General features: G+C 42.9%; 1 protein-coding gene and 1 long non-coding RNA gene across 7 annotated transcripts in view; one reads left to right on the plus strand and one right to left on the minus strand.

Moving 5' to 3' along the window:
• Positions 1 to 108: 108 nt before the first annotated feature.
• Positions 109 to 3,293, minus strand: LOC146380294 (uncharacterized). Its single transcript, XR_014801288.1, has 2 exons — positions 3,025 to 3,293; positions 109 to 931 (listed from the first exon to the last, which is right to left on the minus strand). It is a non-coding gene; the product is annotated as an uncharacterized LOC146380294 (long non-coding RNA).
• Positions 3,294 to 4,947: 1,654 nt separating this feature from the next.
• LOC146380295 (uncharacterized) overlaps positions 4,948 to 19,051 on the plus strand; it is a 48,938-nt gene continuing 34,834 nt past the window's right edge. For 3 of the 6 annotated variants that reach the window (XR_014801289.1, XR_014801290.1, XM_084939272.1), the window contains exons 1-3: positions 4,948 to 5,409; positions 8,391 to 8,593; positions 8,769 to 8,823. Coding sequence is in view for 1 of the 6 variants with exons in the window: in XM_084939272.1 (XP_084795398.1) it covers positions 5,368 to 5,409; positions 8,391 to 8,593; positions 8,769 to 8,823 (300 nt within the window). In the remaining 5 variants the exon portion in view is untranslated. The remainder of the gene's footprint in view (positions 5,410 to 8,390; positions 8,594 to 8,768; positions 8,824 to 19,051) is intronic. The other 3 variants (XR_014801291.1, XR_014801292.1, XR_014801293.1) reach the window with 1 other exon arrangement.

The raw sequence follows: 19,051 nt of genomic DNA on the forward strand, positions 1-19,051 counted from the left end.
TTTCAGCACCACAGAGGGTGGACAGCGCTCCGGGTAGCCTATGTGAGGATGGACAGCTCCCACCGACACACACACACTGGAGCAAATATGTTCATATAAAACAAGAGCTTTCAAATATTGTATTTTGTTTATTGTTAAATGCAGGAGGAAAAGAGACAGCACACGAATGACGGCACACGAATTACAGTTTGAAACACAAGAGCAAAAGTTCAGTGTGAGAACGCCACCAGTATAGTTTTAATAACATTATAGTCTATCTATCTTTTTTTTTTTTCTTAAAAAAAATAAATCTGCAACTTTAAACTTTTCATTTCTGGGGTGTGCAGATCGGAGAAGATAGGAAGATCATCTCTTGGCATTCACCGCGTGCCTTAATTGTAAGACATTAAATCAAGGTCCGCTGTGAACACGGAGAGACACAACCCGCTCATCTGTGTGTGTTTGCGCGTGTGTGTGTCCGTCCATCAGCTGCATCCACTCTACTGTGGGAAAAGGGCAGACACCTCGAAACCTTTGCGTAAAACCTGTTACGACAAATAATAATCAGTCTTTATTTCTGCAGCCTCTGAGGCCTCTGACGTGTAACTAAAGATGTTTTTGGGATGTCAAGTTTGGCCAAAAATGTAAAGAATTTTTTTTTTTAAATCCAAAGCATCCCGTATGCATCAAAAGAGATCAGATCCTCTCCCGGTGATTGTACAGGCCTACCTTAGACTGTGTGTGTGTGAGCGGGGGAAAAACATTCAGCTGGAGAAAAAAAAGAGGTTAAGTTACAGGACTTTAACGCAGAACAGCCAGTTTGGAGGCAAAGTGATTATACGTCCCAGACCGCTTTAGCAGCCAAAAATGACTTGATCCGTGTCCGTCGACTGCTTTTTGTCCAAAACCGAGGAAGGCATTAAAAAAAATCCTCCATTATCCCATAGTGCACCTAAGGAAAAAGAAAACACAAATGCGTCATATTGAATTGCAAATGACAAATTCTCATATTCCACATTGACCTGTTCAGAAACATCACTCGGCGTCCAAAAAAGGAGGAAAAAAGTCCGCGTGCAAAATATTGATTTTCCTATAGCCTCATAACGCCCTCCTCACATCATCTATAGATACACACGCACACACACACACACACACAAACGCCTGCAGCCTCTCTTTGCGGGTCACAGGTTAAAATTGCCGCAAATCGCAAACCGGGCAGCCGAAGAACCCTGAGAAACTGCCGGTGTCCTGAGCTCATCGGTGCGCACTGTGCGCGCGCGTCCATCCGTAGCAAACTCACCGGGACATCGAGACCGAGCTGAGCCCGGCGCGGGCACCACCTAAATGGGACTGATCTCTCTCCGTCCGGTCTTTTCCTCTGACTTTGGGATTAATGGTGCTCCAGCCAAACAAATGAGGCATCTGCCTTCAGCACAAGAGGATTGGGATGAAAGGGGGGGAGGGGGGGGTGCTGACGTCACCAGGCAAACAGATGTTCCTCTATATTACCCAGCGTCCTCCTCATCGCTGCCCCGTGTCCTTGAAACTAGGAGGGAAATTGACGACTTCCCAATCCGAGAATTAACGTTTATCGCCGACATGTGTTAATAGTTCTGCTGCTGGTTGGTGTGTGTGTTTGCGTTGGTGCGTGCATGCGGATGTGCGCGTGCGCGTGCTGGCAGAGGAAATGCCAACAATGGTCTAGCAAATTGTGAAGCCCCAAATCTGGCATTGGCTGTGATCAGTTATGCAACATTGCACTATTCAAAAAAAAGAAAAGAAGAGAGAACACACGTGTACCTACACTCACACATAGACCCACACTCACGTGGGCATGCGCACACGCACTCCCTGCACACAGTAATGATGGAGAGATGCTTGTGTCATTCTGATCGCGCCGCTTGACGTGAGTTTGACAAGTGCTGCATTTAGCTTCTGGTGATGAGCTGCAGCAGATTTTCACTCCCTCAAAATATTATTATTTTTAATCAGTGACGTTCGCTAAACTGCAAGGTGCATTATGCGTGCTATGGCCAGATTATATAACGCGCACGCTGAATGTAACGGGAAAGTGGCTCAGAGGTGCATAAATGCGAATTCCTCTCCTGTCGAATGCCTCAGCTGACTGGGAAACTGACAGAAATCCTAGAATCTGTGCAATTCAGCTATAACCCGGTGAAATCTGCAGCGATGCAGACTTCACGGAGCACACGGTGATTTGCATATCTTGTAAACTAGAGCGAAAGCATCTTAAATTCAACCCAAGTCACTGCTGTTTATGAGTAAGAGTCGCATCGGACACCTGCCCACAACTGTGAGCTTGACGGATCTCCTGAGCTCAGCATTTAAAAAAAATAATAATTACGGCTCCTGTTTTACAGTTAAAGAGCGCGCGCACACACAAAAAGCACCGTGGAGTGGGAAAGAGAAGGCGCAGGCTCGTAGATTGTAGGCTAATTGCAATGCATCACCCACTCGCTGGAACACAGAGGAGAGGGATACAGAAACAAAGGGAATCGCCATTTTAGACGGAAACGTCCCTATCCCCTGAAAACAGTCCGACTCTCGCGTCGACCCCTGTTTGGAGCTCCATCGCGACTTGTCAGCAAATCACCATATTTCACCAGTTCTTCTCTCTCTCCCTCTCCCTCTCTCGCCTCCCAGAAGAAAATGACCCCTATTGTCCTCACGCGCCGTGCAACGAACAAACGATGAGGCTCAGATATCTAACGTCCTCTTCCCCCTTCTGAACGATCATGAAAACATAAAAACAAATCCCGCTCGTTAAGCCTGCTCGGCTTTTTCTAACGTCTTTACTCATCCTTTTTTTTAAACTAGTAGTGGATTTTTCCCTGAAGCCCGCAATAACAATGGCAAGTGCAGCGTGCACAAGGACCCGTTATCTGCACGGAGAACGATCGCCATCCGTTTTATTCTCTTAAAACGCACGCGTTACCAACGGCGGGAGCAGAAAGACGCAAATCAGCTCATCAATAATTGCTCAAAGGCTTGATTATAAAGCAAACGCCGGCGGAAAATACTCACCGTGGAAATGGTCCACGCCATATGGTGGATCCCAAGCACACCGTGCGCTCTGCTCGTATTTATCCGTGCCCTGCTGTTTCTTTCACTTCATCTGAGCGTTATTACTTCACCGCAGCTCTAGGCAGTCGCTGTGTATTCCCGGTTTCTCTCGACGTGTAGCAGCGAACGAGCAAAGACTCCGTGTGGCGAGAAGCTGACGCTACCAATGAGAGCGACGCTGTAGCCTCTGCAAAGCATGGCTGCGCTTTCTCGCTTTTTTTTTTTTTTTCAAAAAGAGGGCAGGTCGCTCTGTGCATTACAATGAGTAAAATCTCTCTCTCTCTCTCTCTCTCTCTCTCTCTCTCTCTCTCTCTCTCTCTCTCCTCCTCTCACATGCCCGCGCACAACACGCGTTTATCCATACAAATGCGCGCTCGCTCGCAGACACTCAAATATGCGCGTTCTGGAAGTTCTATATATCCAGTGATTTAAAGCGATCATTTATCTGATTTGCTCATTATTATTATTATTATTATTATTATTATTATACACGTCAGACTGCGTTTCAGTGGGGATTTTAGCAGCACGGGCTTGTTGTAGTTTATGTGGTCTATACGTGGGAATAACTGCTCTATAATCTGGTGAAGCCTGACGGTAGGACTGTGTAGTCTGGTCGCCTTCTTGCCGGCCACAATTAATCATGTTTAACGCCATTTGTCTTGAGAGGTTCATTTCAGTTTCACGCATCAGGCCACCGGTTTTGCAACTCAATTTCTATAGGCTGTTAGTTCAATTGTGTGTTGTCTCTGCATAGATTAAATGAGGAATATTTTAGTAGGGGGGGGGGGCTGTTGTCTCTGTAAATAGACCCATAAAACTTGTTTTGCTGTTAAAGGCCTGTAAATAAAGTTAAGCGTTTTCTTTACCCGCATTTTCTTTCTTTCTTGTATTTCTTTCCTTTTCTTACGGCCTCTTCCCTTACCACACGTAACTTCTGACATGCAAAGGCGTAGCTTCCTTTTAGGGAGTCTTGCTTGTGCATTCAAAATTGGAGCAGTAATTGATTGAAGCAAGTGGCAGTCCTGCACTGCTCGTTTGTGTCCCCTTCACTTCCTGCCGTGATTGACTCCCAGGCAAAGATCCAATCGAAACCACGGCCCTACGGATGATGTCATTAGAGTAACCTTACTAACCCTGTGGCCCAGGCGCAATAATGCTCGCTTTACCTCCAACTTATTAACGTATATCTGACTCCAGCGTTAAAATCACCCCACAGGTGTTATTCACGCGCTGTTTCTTCGAGTTCTTTCCTTTCTGTCATCTCGTCCTCCTCCGAGCATCCATCCCCTGTCTCACAGTTTCCCTCCGTTACCGTTTCATTGTTTCACTCTGTTACAGTGTTGGCCTTTGACGGCTGCAAGAATCCAGTCAGTGCAATGATGCAACGTTCACCCAAGTTGTGATGCAACTCGGGTGAACATACCACTGAGAGCGTTAACGTTTTGTCAACATTTTTCTTCTTCATTTAAAGCGTTAGAGGAGAAATTCTGTTCGGGGTTGCATCAGGCGACATATAGGGAAGTTTGAAAGCTGCTTTTTCTCTGGCAGAGGGAGGAGGAGGAGGGGTGGAGGGGTGTAAGGCTATTGTTCCCGCTGAAACAATGGAAGCTGCGGGGCGACATGCAGCGGTGCGTACATGAATGGCAGGGCTCTGGGATGTGTGTGGGTCAGTGGCCCGGGGTCTCCGTCCCAAAGCCCCTTTCCCAGCGCCTCACAATGAACCTGCGCAAGGTCGGGGCTCCTAGGGGTCACAGGCCAACCCCTTTTGTCCCTCACTTCAAAACACATAGCCTAAACATTTATTAATCAAGAGGCAGCCGATGGGCCTCTCTTTTGAGAAAAAAAAAGGGGGGTTGAGAGGAAGGGGGGGCGTCAAGGGTGGGAAAGAAGTAGGGAGGAAACAGAAAGAAATAACTTGTGGCTGCAGTTGCAAATTCCATCATTTGGACAGAGGTGGAAGTTTGTAAAAGTTGTGGGCTAATGGTAGAAGTTGGGACTCCGCGCAGAAGGCGGATGGGAACTCACGGACAGCAGGATTTGGACTTCTTATCGAATCGAACCTGTTTGTTTCGCACTTCTGCTGGATTTGCGATCAACACGTCCGGATAGGGATTTCTGTCGCACACCGACACGTTGTTCTGGACTCGAGAAGAACAAAAGAGAGGACAACAGAAATATAAACCGATCTGCGTGAAGTAAGGGAGTCGCATAATCGCCGTGACTGCCGTTCTTTAACGTCAAAACACAGAGAAACTGCCGCATCGAAACGCCCTTTGCGTGCGCAGCGTTCTGCACACGGAGCCTATGGGAACAAGTGCCAGAACAACAACAACAACAAAACTAGATGTAAGGCGACATCGAAATGCGGTCTCTGCTGTGCGTCTTCGATCGAGGCTGCTGTATAAGCCGACAAAAAAAATCTGAAGCAGGCCTTCCTCTGCAGCATGGCCACATCAACCGTACCTGTGTGAGAATGTCCTGACAACCACATTCATTTTACTCAAGATCAAACTATATGTGACCCTATGGAGTAAAATTAGTTAATTAACTAATTTAAAAAAAACCAAGATATTAATTTCATTTCAAACCTGTGTGGCACGCGTGAGCATTAAAAGCTGCCAAATAAGCGTCGGTGTTGTTGGTCTTTTATTTTTGGCAGTCAGTGAAACGAATTGGAAGTCAGGTCGAAACGCGAACGTGCTGTCTGTAGGAAAGTGTGTGCAGGGTCGCTGTGAGCTATGTGCTCTGCAGTAGTAAACGTTGTAGTTGCATCAGTTTTAACCAAACTGAGATGCCTTGGTAACCGTTGCCTTTCTATCAGTCTCCCCTCCCTTTTAATTTTTTTTTTTTTTTGCATCATGCATCAGGCCTTACCCCAACATCACACAGCCTGCACGGTGGGGCTCATTTTGTGCTACAGTTTACTCCATAAAATCTATGCAGAGTTGGTTTAATATGCTTATAATTTTTGTCGTATTTTTTTTTTTAGCATATTAGTTCTAGTAAAAATTGTTATAACACAATAGTAAAACTGTAGTTAATATTTTATTTTATATATTTTTTAGTGGGGATATTATTATCCATGCTTTGATTTTGCTGATCAATGCCAAGTTATTTTTAAACCCAAGTTCAAATTTGTTGCATATTTTTATGTGTTAAAATGTGTGGCAGTATCATTCACTTAACAGATTCTGATGTATTTCCAAATGGCTTTTGTAATTTCTCAAAATTGATATTAAATCAAGTTAGGAGCAATCACCGCTGTCCTCAATGATCTTGTGAGGAAGCGGGGAGGAAAAAAAAGGTATTTATTTTGGTTTTCTGGCTTAAATTAAAAGATGCCCCATCTCTGATGGTACATCAGCAACATAGGCAGGTAAACATACCTGCAGTACCACATAAGAAAGAGGGGGCATACTGTGCATTTCCACAATGTGAGTGGAAATATGGAGAATATTTAGCAGTGGTAGTGAGACATTGTGCGCCTTGGGTAGTGACAATTTCTTGCTGTTACTTTACATTCAAAAATCATCCACGGGATGACTATAAAGATGCAAACCGCTGTGTGGATTTATTATTGCCTTTGGAATATGTTTATTCTTTAAAAAATGTTTATTAAAAAATAATAAATACACAGTATTCAAATTATTCAAATCGTCCTTTTGTAAGTGGCTTAAAAAAGTGCACAAACACACACATTTCACCATGTGTTTCTACAACCTATATAAAAACATTTATATTATAAAATGCATATATGTGGCTGTTCTGAGTCCTTACAGATGTCATTAGTAGGTTGTTACGAACAAAATAGTTAACTATTAAATTTTAGTAAGCTCCACACATTTTTGTATTGTGCTTTTTCATCACAGATGCTTATTTTCTGACATCTCTATGTGTTCAGTCATCAGAAATTATAGAAACTTTTCAACATCCAGTGTGTTTTAAAATAAATAAATAAATAAAAAGACTATATGGGTTACAGCGTTATATGTGCCACCAGTTCTGACCTGCAATGAGCAGACTCCAGAATTAGAGAATAACCCAGTAGATGTAGCACCTGCTTTGTTTTAGGACATGACCTGATTGCAATTTTTTTTTTCCAAGCAAATCCTGACAGTAAGGTTTGCCTGCTTAGCTTGAGCAGGGACAGTACGCTCCCCAAGCTAACATCAAACTCTAAACAGCAGTTGTTATTTCATGGTTGCGTGCAAGCAGAACCAGGTCATCTGCACTGGGTTACAGGCCTGCTGGCTGTGTTTGTTGTGCCCTCCAAAGTGTGCTGCATCTTTCCTCATGCTGCAGAGAATTGTGTTTTTGCCTTAGTTAAAATAAAGAAAAGAGAGGTTGATTTCCTAATGATTACCTAATATGCTCTTATATTTGCACGTTGTTAAATGTGCAAATATAAGGAAGCGTTGCACTTTCTAGCAGCAGACACTGATATGTTCCTTATAATTCAATAAAACACTTAGCTTTTTATTTCATGCAGTGGAAACGTTAAGTTGCAGGATTATGCTATATACATGTAAATATTAAGAGGTAACTAAAGTCTATCTGTAATTACTTAGATAGTACTCTGCAGCCTTGTAGTGTTTTGTATGAGCGAAGCAAGGGTGTGTGGGACCTTCCTTTATGACATTAGCAGGGGGTCAAATGTGCATGTAGGGCACCTGGCTCTGCACCTCCCCTCTCTCTGTGATGTTAAATGTCATCCAGCAGCATCCAGAGAAAGCAAGGTGAGCCTCCATTCTAATGCTTATGGCAGGAGATCATAGCGTCTGACTCCCAAAGCCATGTTTCTCTTGTGTAGTGCAATTAAAACTGTTAGAGAGGGGAAATTTACAGAACCATTAACCTAAGGTTTTCTTTTTAGTGAAGTCGATAGTCTGAGGGTTGCTCTGCTGAAAGGAAAACCCCAGGCTTTTTTTTTCTTCTTCTTCTCCTTCTTTTTCTTTTTAATAAATGTAAAACGAGGGGCTTAATCTTGATTTGTTTCGGAAAGATTTGCGTCTTTAGCCTTAAAGTGCAGTGGATTGCCTCATCTGCATTGCCCACCTTGAACATGAAACAGTAATTGAATTAAAAAATGAATTCATTTATTTTGGACACACGTGCTCATCCTTCTGGAAATCATTTTGCTGTAATAACTTGTATTCCAGTGCTGCCGCTGCTTCGCTTTGCTCGGTCGCAGTTATTTATTTTTTTCTTTAAAAACAGATGCAGCGGGAGTGATGTGATCAGATTGATGATTTTATAAGGTACAGTGTGGAATAATGTATAGCTGTGTAACTGCGTCGCACACTTTTCAGTTTTCCCTCTGATTCAAGATACAGTTCGGTGTCTGCTTCAAACCCGAGGCGCACAGGAGGTTAGATGTAAATCTGCACCATCACAGAAACATCCTCACTCAGAAATGGCAGCAGTCAGGACCTTCTGCTGCACTTCTGCTGCTCCCTAATAGAAAGCCTATTGAGGCCCAATCAGCAGGTCTGTTCCAGCCTTGTAAGTGGATTTCTCCCATACCCCCAAGGTTTGTGAAATAGGGGTCAATGGGTCTGTTATTGTTTTTCTCTGCCTCTTTATCCCTACATAACTCTGTGATGTCAACAGCAAAGTGACAGAGTGAGCTGGGAGCATGGAAAAGGGAGAAAAAAGAGAGGAAATAACTACTATTATGATCTTGCGTGTGTTTCTGCTCACAACAGGGCTGCAATTGTTCCAGCGGGCATGGATGCATCCCCATATGAAGAATGGAAAGAGGTAAATATCACTTATCCCCCAACAGGTCGAAATGAAACAGCAGCAGCTGGCAGAGAGCTGCTGAAAATATTGAGTTTAGTCTGAAATTTATCACTAAACGTAAGCCTCACTGTCTCTCAAACGCTATACACTTTACTGTGTAATAAGGGTCTATGTGAAATTATTTAATGTGCGAACAGTATTGTCAAACGTGCCATTCGCGAGATCTATTTTTCACATCTCTCAGCCGGGTTGTCATTGTCTCGTTTAATCCGGTTATATCGTGTACAGATTTTCACATACATTGAGGTTTTTTTGTTGTTTCTTTTTCTTTCTTTCTTTTTTACCTCGCTGCTTTAAAAGACAAATGGGAACAGATGTGACTCTGAGCAGGGACGTTTTGAACAGATTTGCTTCTTATGTCAGAGGAGAAATGGCATTGTTTTCCGTTGCGTTACAGCCTGGTGCCATTTATTAAATAAAAGTGGGGATCCGTTATGAGGTGGAATTCTATGCCTCTGTCTGAAATGCGATCATTGCACCAAAGCACAGCCATAAATTTCTTTTTGATATAATTGTATTAATGCAGCAAGTAATGGATGAGCATATGTTTCACAGTGATTACTATCCCTCTCTGACTGTGTGTCCTAGTTGCCTTCCCATCGCCTGACTATCGGAATGAGAATATGTGCCTTGAGTTAATGCTGATTGCAGCAGCTGCCAACACATGAATCTCCATGGCAACAATAACGGTTGCCAGGCAACCATGCTCTTTTAGGGACACTGAAAGAAGCCCAAAGGCGTACTAAAAATATATATATGGGTATAGTGCTTCTTGAACACCTCAGCCGTATGCACGCCATGCACAGAACGACAAAGAGTTAAACGCTTAAGATGGCGACGTGTTATTTTCTCCTCTTCAGCCGCAGTGTGTGTGTGTGTGTGAGAGAGAGAGAGAGAGAAAAAGAGAGAGAGCTCACGCTGATGTTACCCTACTTTGGCATGAGCGCTAAACGGCAGCCCCAAACGCTGCTATCTTTTTATGACATTAACACACAGAGCCGTGTCAGAGGACCTAATGCTTTTATGAGGTTATATTTGGAGGCTGTGGACGGTCTGGGTTAAGAAGATAGTGACATTTTTTTTCTTTTTTCATTTCTTTTTAACACTTGGAAAAAAAAATGGGGCAACTGTCAGCCATCTTGGCTCCTGCATCGAGCTTCCCTCGCAGCTCGCACAGACCCAGGTGGTATGCGCACACGCTGTGGAACAAAGCATTCCATCAGCGCAAGTGACATCACTGCAGTCAGCTCAGCTGTTTCTGCCTGCGCTATAAATAGTGTGGTGGAAAGAGCGGATTGCCTATGCAGAAAATATTTAACTCCTGACCCCAAGCCTTAAGAGATTTTTTTCCTTTTCGTTTCCTTTTTTTGTGCTGAAGCGGTGAACTGGATCACAGCCAGTACATCTAACATGGAATACAGCTGATATAAAGTCTAATCCCGTGCTCTGCGTTGACTATATAACAGTGACAGGAGTTAAAAAGTGACACTTTATACCAAAATATCCAAGTCCACTTATCCACTTCTTACAGTATTAAATGTAAGATCTGAAATATACATGCTATCTAAGATATTAGCATTATTGTTGTCACAAACAAAAGTTTGAGTTTGCCTCTAAAACATAAAAGTTCTCTATAGACTTCAGGTTAGGTGGGAGGCTGGTTTTCTTGTAGATACAGATATTGCAGCCTCTAGTTGCCAAGCATGAAATTACACAGAGCAGTGACTTTTAAATACCTCCAGCACCTCAGCTGATAAAGTAACTGTTATCACAGGCAGGGATCACGCTCGCTGACAGTACTTCATTTGTTATGTCATATTATTAGATATATTTTGGCAGCAAATCGTTTTGTTTTTTTAAGATAATTTGCATATGTATTTTAGACCTTGTCAGCTAAGAGTTGCCTGCACAGAAAGAGATGAATGTTGAGGCAACGCCTGGTGCAAATACAAAGATAAACCAAGGAAGAAAGCAGGGGAAGAGGGTAGCCAGGGGAACCAATCAGAATCTTCAATACTTCAGCTGGTCTCCCAGCTTCCTACATCATGGCTTTTACATTACTAACCCACAGCACGCTACAGCTGATCTTAGTACACCCTGCCGCTTACTAGCACCGCTGCAGCCTGCGAGTCCAGCCAGCAAACTTGGGGTCGTGGCGTGGCTGGCCAGGCGCCAGGACGTGTGCAGGGGGCTATGCCATGGTGTTGGCTCTCACAGGCTGGCAGCGTTGAGGAGCGTAAAGGCATTCAGCAGTGTGAATGTCCCTTTGTCTCAGAGCAGCGTGCCAGGCTAGCTCTAATGAGGCAGCTCTTTGTGGCAGGCCTCTCAACATCAAGTGGGCTGGTGGACTCATTAACCTGACTACTGCAAATAAAGCAGGCAGGCACAAGAGACGCCTATGATAGCACACTTAAGGCCCCGCTGAATCCCCCCACCACCCCCACCACCGCCACAGTCATCCTTCCACCTCCTCACTCTCTTCTTTTCCCTCCAGTCTCTCTCTCAGGTTTCCCAGGGCTCCTCTGATAGGAGGAAACCAGCCACTGGCCTATTTCAGGTGTCCCAAATAAAGGTTGGTTGGGGGTGTGATTTCCAGTTTCTATATTCTGTCTCGTTCATACCTTGAGCTTTAATCAGATTTTTGGCTCTGCGCTGTAACCTGGTTTTTGTTGAAGAATGAATGAACTGCTGGAGTCGATTTGCAAAGCGCTACAGAAAACGTTTATGCGTTTATCCACGACGCTTCTCTTTATAGATGCATCTGAGTCAGTCTTTCTTTGTGGTGATAGGAAACCTATACTTCTAAATGCCCTAGAATATTTCAACACAGCTTTGTATGCATTTGTATTTTATTCCCACTGTCTCCCCCAAATAATTGCAATTTGGCTTTATCACCAGCAACGAGAGGGGCGGTAAAAAAGAAAAAGGATAAGAAGGGATGAATAGAAATATGTCAGTACCTTTGTTTTAACACCTGGATAAAGATTTTTCTAGCATTTCCCATTTATAGCTCTTTATCTTGATCAGTGACAGTGTTTTGACTGATATGTTTCAGGTGAAATGTGACTTACAAACACGTTTTGACAGTCAGGGTAGTCTCTTGCTGCTATATCACTTTCTGTATTAGCTGAACTGCTGTCAGTCTGATTTTAGTTCCATGGCTAATGAGTCAAATCCTTTTATGCCATCTTGAATGTTTTAAACTTATCAACTTGCGCTATGCGCTGATCAACTTGACTTATTTAGGTCAGCTAAGCCTTTATGAGTTGTTCTCCCAACTAATGAAACAGTTGTAATGTTGGGACCAGGGATTGTAAGCGAGTCTGCTGAAATAGATTTGCTAACTTGTTTTGATGAATATTTTTGCAGTGGTTATGAAGTCATGTGGCTCACCGCTAAATTATGTAGCTGAATGAAATTGGGTCGCGGGAAGCTGTTTTCCGCACACCGACAAGGACAGGTCAGATGCTCGTCTCACAAAAGGATAGTCGGCTGTTTATATTTGTCTTTTTATTTATCTCTCATAACCCTGCCGGTTATTAGCGCTCAGCGCTACGGCTTATGGGTGTGGACCTGCTAGATATTGATTCGATGTTAATGTCATGTACTGTTTGATGTATGGCCTCTGAAATTGCTCAAGCATTTGATCAAGTTGCTTGTATGTAGATTAGATTCATTAGATATTCCCCCCACTATTTTTCATGTTGTTTCCCCACACTCATTTTACAGCCTCCCATTGTCTCCTCTGCACAGTAAATGATTTTAATCTGGTGATGCTGTGTACTCTTGATAAGCCCTGCACAAATTGAGGCAGCGTCGCTGACGGTGAGGAAGAGGCTAACGCCACAATAAGCTCTAATCGTGCGGGCACCTCATTTTCTGAAAAAGAATATTCATACCAACATCAAAGGGGTTAGCACTCCTGACACTGACAAATTGCAGACGAGGTTTCATTAATTAAGTAGGCCACTAATGTTTATTTAAATGAAATTTACGGTTGCATTATTGATTCGCAGCCACAAAATTATCTGACATGATGCACATGGATTGTGAGCTGTGGCTCTCTGCAGGAGCAGACAGACAGCGGGAGTGTGGATGGGAGGGAGGTGGATGGAAATTTAGAAGGGGGTCTGAAGGCTGGAGGGGAAACATGAATATGATGGTTAGGAATTTTTACAGCTGCCAGCATGAAGATATTCCTACCTATATATTTTTTCATTAAAGCCATAAACTGCTGAGAAAATTATTTTTTTAAACTACACAGAGTTTGGATTTAAGATTCAAATGATTATTTTTTTTTACCACTTGATGAAAGTAGCAGTAATTGAATAAAGTACACATCCAGTACGCTTCATTCTTTCTGGATGAAAGCAGAGTTTTCTTAGTACAGCTGGGAAACAATTTGACTTATTGGTTACTCTTTAACTAAGACATCTACCTTAATTTACCATATTAGGATGGCTGTTGGTGCCATATGAGCTTGTTGGCGAGTTTAAGAAACTGCCAGCTACTGGGATTTTCCAGCACAATCGTCTCTACAGTTTACGGATAATGGTGTGAAAAGGAGAAAATATCCAATAAGCATCAGCTCTGTGTGGAAAAAATGCCTTGTTGATGGCAGAGGTCAGAGGAGAATGGCCAGGCTGCAAGCAGTCACTCAAATGACCACTCGCTACAACCAAGATATGCAGAAGAGCATCTCTGAATGCATAACACATCAAACCTTAAAACAGATGGGCTACAGCAGCAGAAGACCACACCGAGTGCCACCTGTCAGTCGTCACAGGAAGCTGAGGCTACAGGTCACACAATCTCACCAAAATTGGCCAACAGAAAAGTGGAAAAATGATGCCTATACTGATACTGATATACGGCAACATTCAGATAGTAGGTCAGAATTTAGTGTAAACAACATGTAAGCATGGTGTTGCTTGTGGTGGTGTAATGGTGTGGGGAATCATTTCTTCTTTTCTGAGCATTGTTTAAACACCGCAGTCTGAGTATTGTTGCTGACTATGTCCATCCCTTTATGACAACACTCTACTCATCTTCTGATGGCTGCTTCCAGCAGGATAACACACCGTGTCACAAAACTCTAATCATCTCAAACTGGTTTTGGGAACATGACTATGAGTTTGCTGTTCTCAAACGGCCTCCACACTCACCAGATCTCAGTCCAATAGAGCATCTTTGTGATGTGGTGAAATGGGAGATTCGCATCGTGGGTGTGAAACCAGCAAATCTGCAGCAACTGTGTGATGCTGTCATGTCAACACAGATGACAAGGTGTGCTTATTAAAGTGTCCAGTAAACTTATTACTCGGTGTGATTTTTTTTCTTTTAACTCATCATGATTCACCAATCTGGGGTCAGTAATGACACTAATACTTTTGTTGAGTATAACAAGCGGTGCTACCACCAGCAGCCTTTTTGTCCTAAAGATTTGTAGTGATGCCGATCAGTGTGCTAATGCAATGCTCCAGCTGAGTTATGTGTCCTTTTATTATAACAAGGCTTAAATGCAACTATTCATTTTTATTTTCTAGATCAAAATGCTGATGTCATCTGTCCCATTTTCCAGCGTGCTGGCGCTGAAAGAGAAGGTCCCTGTTTACCAGGGCTGCAAACCAGTGGCAGGCAGTTGTGTTTCATCTTAGACCCACCAGTTAACTGCTGTTGTACATAAAGTGTTAATAATACTTTATGTATTAATAATATTATAAAAAGTATTAATCGTGGTATAGTATTTAACTGACTAGTATTTGTGGTGTAGAATAGCAAGGACAACAAAGTTTCATTGTTTAATTCATTAATAGCGCCGATCCCTAGATAGCAGAGACTCATACTTCCTACTAGTGTTTAGAAGCTTTGGCTTTATTTTACTAGTTTTTTAACTTTGCTCCTCCAAAATAGAAGGAAATAGACAAAAAATTGTAAACGTAGACATAAATTCCTCTTTTATATATATAGCGTGTTGAGACTTGTACATATCTCATACTGTGATTTGCTTATATAAGAGGCCCCTTTCACATTTTTGCCATACAACTTGATTCATGCTGAATTTGTGTAATTATACCGTTTAAGAAAAATGTAAACGGGGCATTTTTTATCCAAATATGAGACATACACATCTAGGGAGATGTATAAAAGTCGTAAAAAAAAATTGTTGGAAGGAATGTAAAACTTTTTTTTCTATTCCTTTTCCATGTGGGCGGTGATTAGTTTGAATTTGTGTTTGGACTTTAGAAAAATCCACTCAATATCAGATTCTCCGAACGTCACCCTGGACCTCTAACTATTACCTCGTGCATTTATTTCTCCTGCTACTAAGGGCGGGGTTAAGGATACCAGTGTGTGTGCGTGCATTCACACACATGCACTTGTTTGAGCTGCAGACACACGCTTGGCACTGTTTGTCAACACAACACATGTAGATGAATTGCTATTGACAAGTATACACAACACACCGAGGGCTACTGAGAAGACTCAATAAAATTGAAGGATAGACTTGTTGAGATCCAAGGCCCTTCTAATTTCCTATAATAGACTCCTCTATGCTTTGAAATGTGATTTAGGCTGGAGCAGTGGGTTTTGGTAGTCTGTTAGCCTCTCCATCCATCGCTTCTCTCTGTAATGGAGAGCATCAGAGTCGCTCGCAGGTTTTTACTGGGCAGAGACGCACACTGCAGCAATCGTGCAATAGCCACAGCCTCCTCTCTGTCCCACAGTAAAACATTTGACTGAACAAAAATCGATCTTAATTAGATCGGATGAAATTAATCCAGGTGTCAGAGTTCAAGCTCGTAGTAATAAACCAAACCATGTGCTCCCTGAATTTGCTCTGTGATTAATCAGTGATGCTAAATGAAATATTACAGGTGATATTGTTGGAATTAATCTTGCTTGTAGTCAAGTGTACGTTTTTATATATTAATATATTTTAAATATTGTATTACTGTTAAAGCTAGTGCAGGTAGTTCAGATGCTTATAAGAACTTCTGCTCTTCTATTTGTTAAATGACTTAAAACAGACAATGGTGCACAGCCATACTCACATCAGCATCCATGCGGCGTGCCTTTATCGAAGAAACAGATCCATCCGTGTGTGTGTGTGTGTGAGAGAGAGAGAGAGATGAAACAGTTTCTGTTCTGTTCTGCCTCTCAGGCGGCACGCTGATGGCAGGTGCATCGGGATGACTGCCTGCCATCTGTCCAGGTATGCTGCTCCGCACGCCTGCGACACACATCTCTGTCGAAGTGTCTGAATTTGTGCACAAGCCCGGGTACGTGTCTGTTTTGGTGCGTGTTGTATTCTCTCTCTTGGTCTTGCTTTTTTCTTTAGTATCTGTGGCCTTTGCTCTCGGAAACTACAAACCTCTCACAAGATGAATTTCATTTCATCCTCTTTTTCTTTTGTTGATCGTTTTCTTGAACCTTCACATATTCACACTGACACTTGTTGAGCACACTTTAGTCCATCACACAGCTGCCTGTAGCTGCATGTAGCAGCCCTCTTTACCTGAGGACAGACCTGTATATTTTTGTGTGTGTTTGTAGAGAAACAAAGATGTGTAGAGGTTGAACCGAGGCAGTGAAAGTGATAGAGTGTGTGTGTGTGTGTGTGCATGTGTGTGTGTGTGGCAGGTGGTAAATGACATCGCAAGCCAACAGACTGAGGTCAACCTTGCTGGGCATAAGCCCAAGCTATATTATCAACTGGGTAGCTGGCAGCTTGCTCTGCTGTACTGCCCACACCCACTGCTATCCACACCATAGATATACACACAGAAACATTCACGGACAACTTGCTACAATATTGATTTTTAAACAGCGTGAAATTCTAAAGAAATAATTTTATTGCTGGAAGCAGCAGCAGACTCCAGTTGATTAGTACAGGTATTGCTCAATAAAAGGCAAATGCAGTATTCACATTATTAAAAGTATAATTTAAGCAGTTTAAATGATCTGCAACACAAATATTCTCTGAAAAGCAACTTTTCTTGATGGTTTTCCCTGCAAGTTGGCGCTATACGCTGAACAAGATACATAGTTTATTTGTGTTTTGCATCAGCGTCTGATCAAAAAAACACCATGTAAGATTGAACTGAGGACATTTTCAGCATTCAAAATAGATCAAGTGCCTTTTCTTCACAGCGCATCGCGTTGCCCTATCTACACCATCCCTTCAAAGGGAAATAGAAATCTTTTGACATGCTCTCATTTTTTTGCAGTAAGTCATGCTTCATCAGAGCTGCGTGCTGTTTGACCCACTTTACTTTAACATTTCATCCTCTGTTGTCTCAGAAGAAAGCCAAATACCACGGTGCATTTACAGTAGTTGGGTGGAAATGACAGATTGCATTTTTCAAGTGCTGGTACAGCAAATACCACAGTTGCTTTACATGATATGTATAATGACACATAGCTGCTTACGGAAGATGATATCGATGCGATTTGTCTTTTTTTGTAAGTGTGCGATAATTCGAGCTCCTTAGTCAGGTCGTTGCCAGCGTGCACGACATAGTACACTCTCTTGTATATGATAAAGTATTTCCTTCACTAGTGGCACACGGTCATGATAAAGACAGATGAAGATCCTGCAGCTGTTTGTTAGTGCTGCTTATCTGTCTCCGTATCAGATCTGTGTATGTGGAAGGCAGGGAGGTCAGAGTATGCGATAGCAGAATTTTGCAGTTTTGCCCCTTCTGGGATTTCCTCCATACAACAACACCTCGTCAGCCATAGGAAGGACCCAAATTTACATCTGAGGGTAGGAGACAGGAGGGAGAGATGCTGAGGAGAAGGGGGAAGGGATGGGATGGAGAGAGAAAGAGAGAGAGAGAGAAAGAGGGGGAGGGGGGCACAGCAGCTGGCTCCTTTTTCCCTGTCATTATCCGCGGTCGCTGTTTCAGTCAGCTCCATTTGATGAAAGTCAAACAGTACACTAGCCCTGATTATGTGACAACTAGAATTCACCTACTTAGTTAATCCTGCATCGCGGTTTAGATTTCAATTAATTTCTCTCTGGTTGCTCCATCTTCCCAGGGGATGGTGAAGGCGGGCTGGGGGAGGGGAGCCTGCTGTGTGCATGAGGATACAGTATGATGGAGATGGCGGGGGGAGGGGAAGCCGTACCTAGAGAACCGAGATGGCGAAAATGCCTGCACAGCACATTCAGATGTACCACGCAGAGCGGGGAGATAGTACCTGTCGGGTTTTCTTACTTTGACTGCGTAGTCAGGGAGCAATCAGCTGAATATTTTTATGGCTTCTGTCTCCTTCTGCGGCGTGCGTGCGTGGCTGCAGCGTGTGCATGCATGTCTTTGTGCCTTCCCGCGCTGTGCTCAGCGAGCGGCTGATACTTTATCCACATGCTTCAAATGTTTTTGTTTATACGTGTAAAATTGAGTGTACGCGACAAACATTTCAGAGCATGCCCGTTCCTCAAAAAAATCAAAATCAAAATCAAATAAATAAATAAAGCTGCATATTAATAAGGTCTCAGAGGCCCTTTAGAGGATCGAACCCCCCAGGTTGTGATTTTCCGCCATTAGTCTTATGAGGCTGAAGGGACTGGGACTGTTCAGGCCAGCTGAATCGATTGTGCTGAGGGAACAGTGCTATCATACCTCCTTTCTCCATCTCCTTCCTTCTCTGTGACATTCCTTGACATTCTGATGGAGGTTTGAGTTAGAGCCTCATGTCCGTGTCACCATGGTAAATCTTTCGCCATATGGCGTCCACTAGCACTCGGTGTCTGTGGTGGGGGATGGAAGGCAGAGGAGGCCTGGTGTGATGCTGCTGCACATCAATTTCAGAAATAGGCAGGTGTATTTCCCGAAGCATTAAAATCTGATATCTAAAAAAATGTATGTTAATATATTTTTTAAAAAAAAAAACACTTTTGCAATAGGTGCAATAGGCAAAATACAAATTCTGCCTGGAAACAGCAACATTAAATTACGGTTACTGGCATCGCTCATGGTGCTCTTTAGGAAAATGCTAAGTGTGAATAATTTAAATCAAGTCAAAACCATCAGCTTAAGCCACAAGATCTTTTTAAATTTTTATGTAATTATTTTTGACAGTGACTGCACACAATAAAAGCCATGGTGGAGTTTTATTGGTTAAAACTCCCTCTCCTGCAAACATCAGTTGTGGAAAAGAAAAGCCTGTTCAATCATCT

Source organism: Perissodus microlepis, chromosome 9, assembly GCF_051167445.1.
Source record: "Perissodus microlepis isolate ML-2025 ecotype Zambia chromosome 9, ASM5116744v1, whole genome shotgun sequence".
Taxonomy (NCBI): Eukaryota; Metazoa; Chordata; class Actinopteri; order Cichliformes; family Cichlidae; genus Perissodus; species Perissodus microlepis.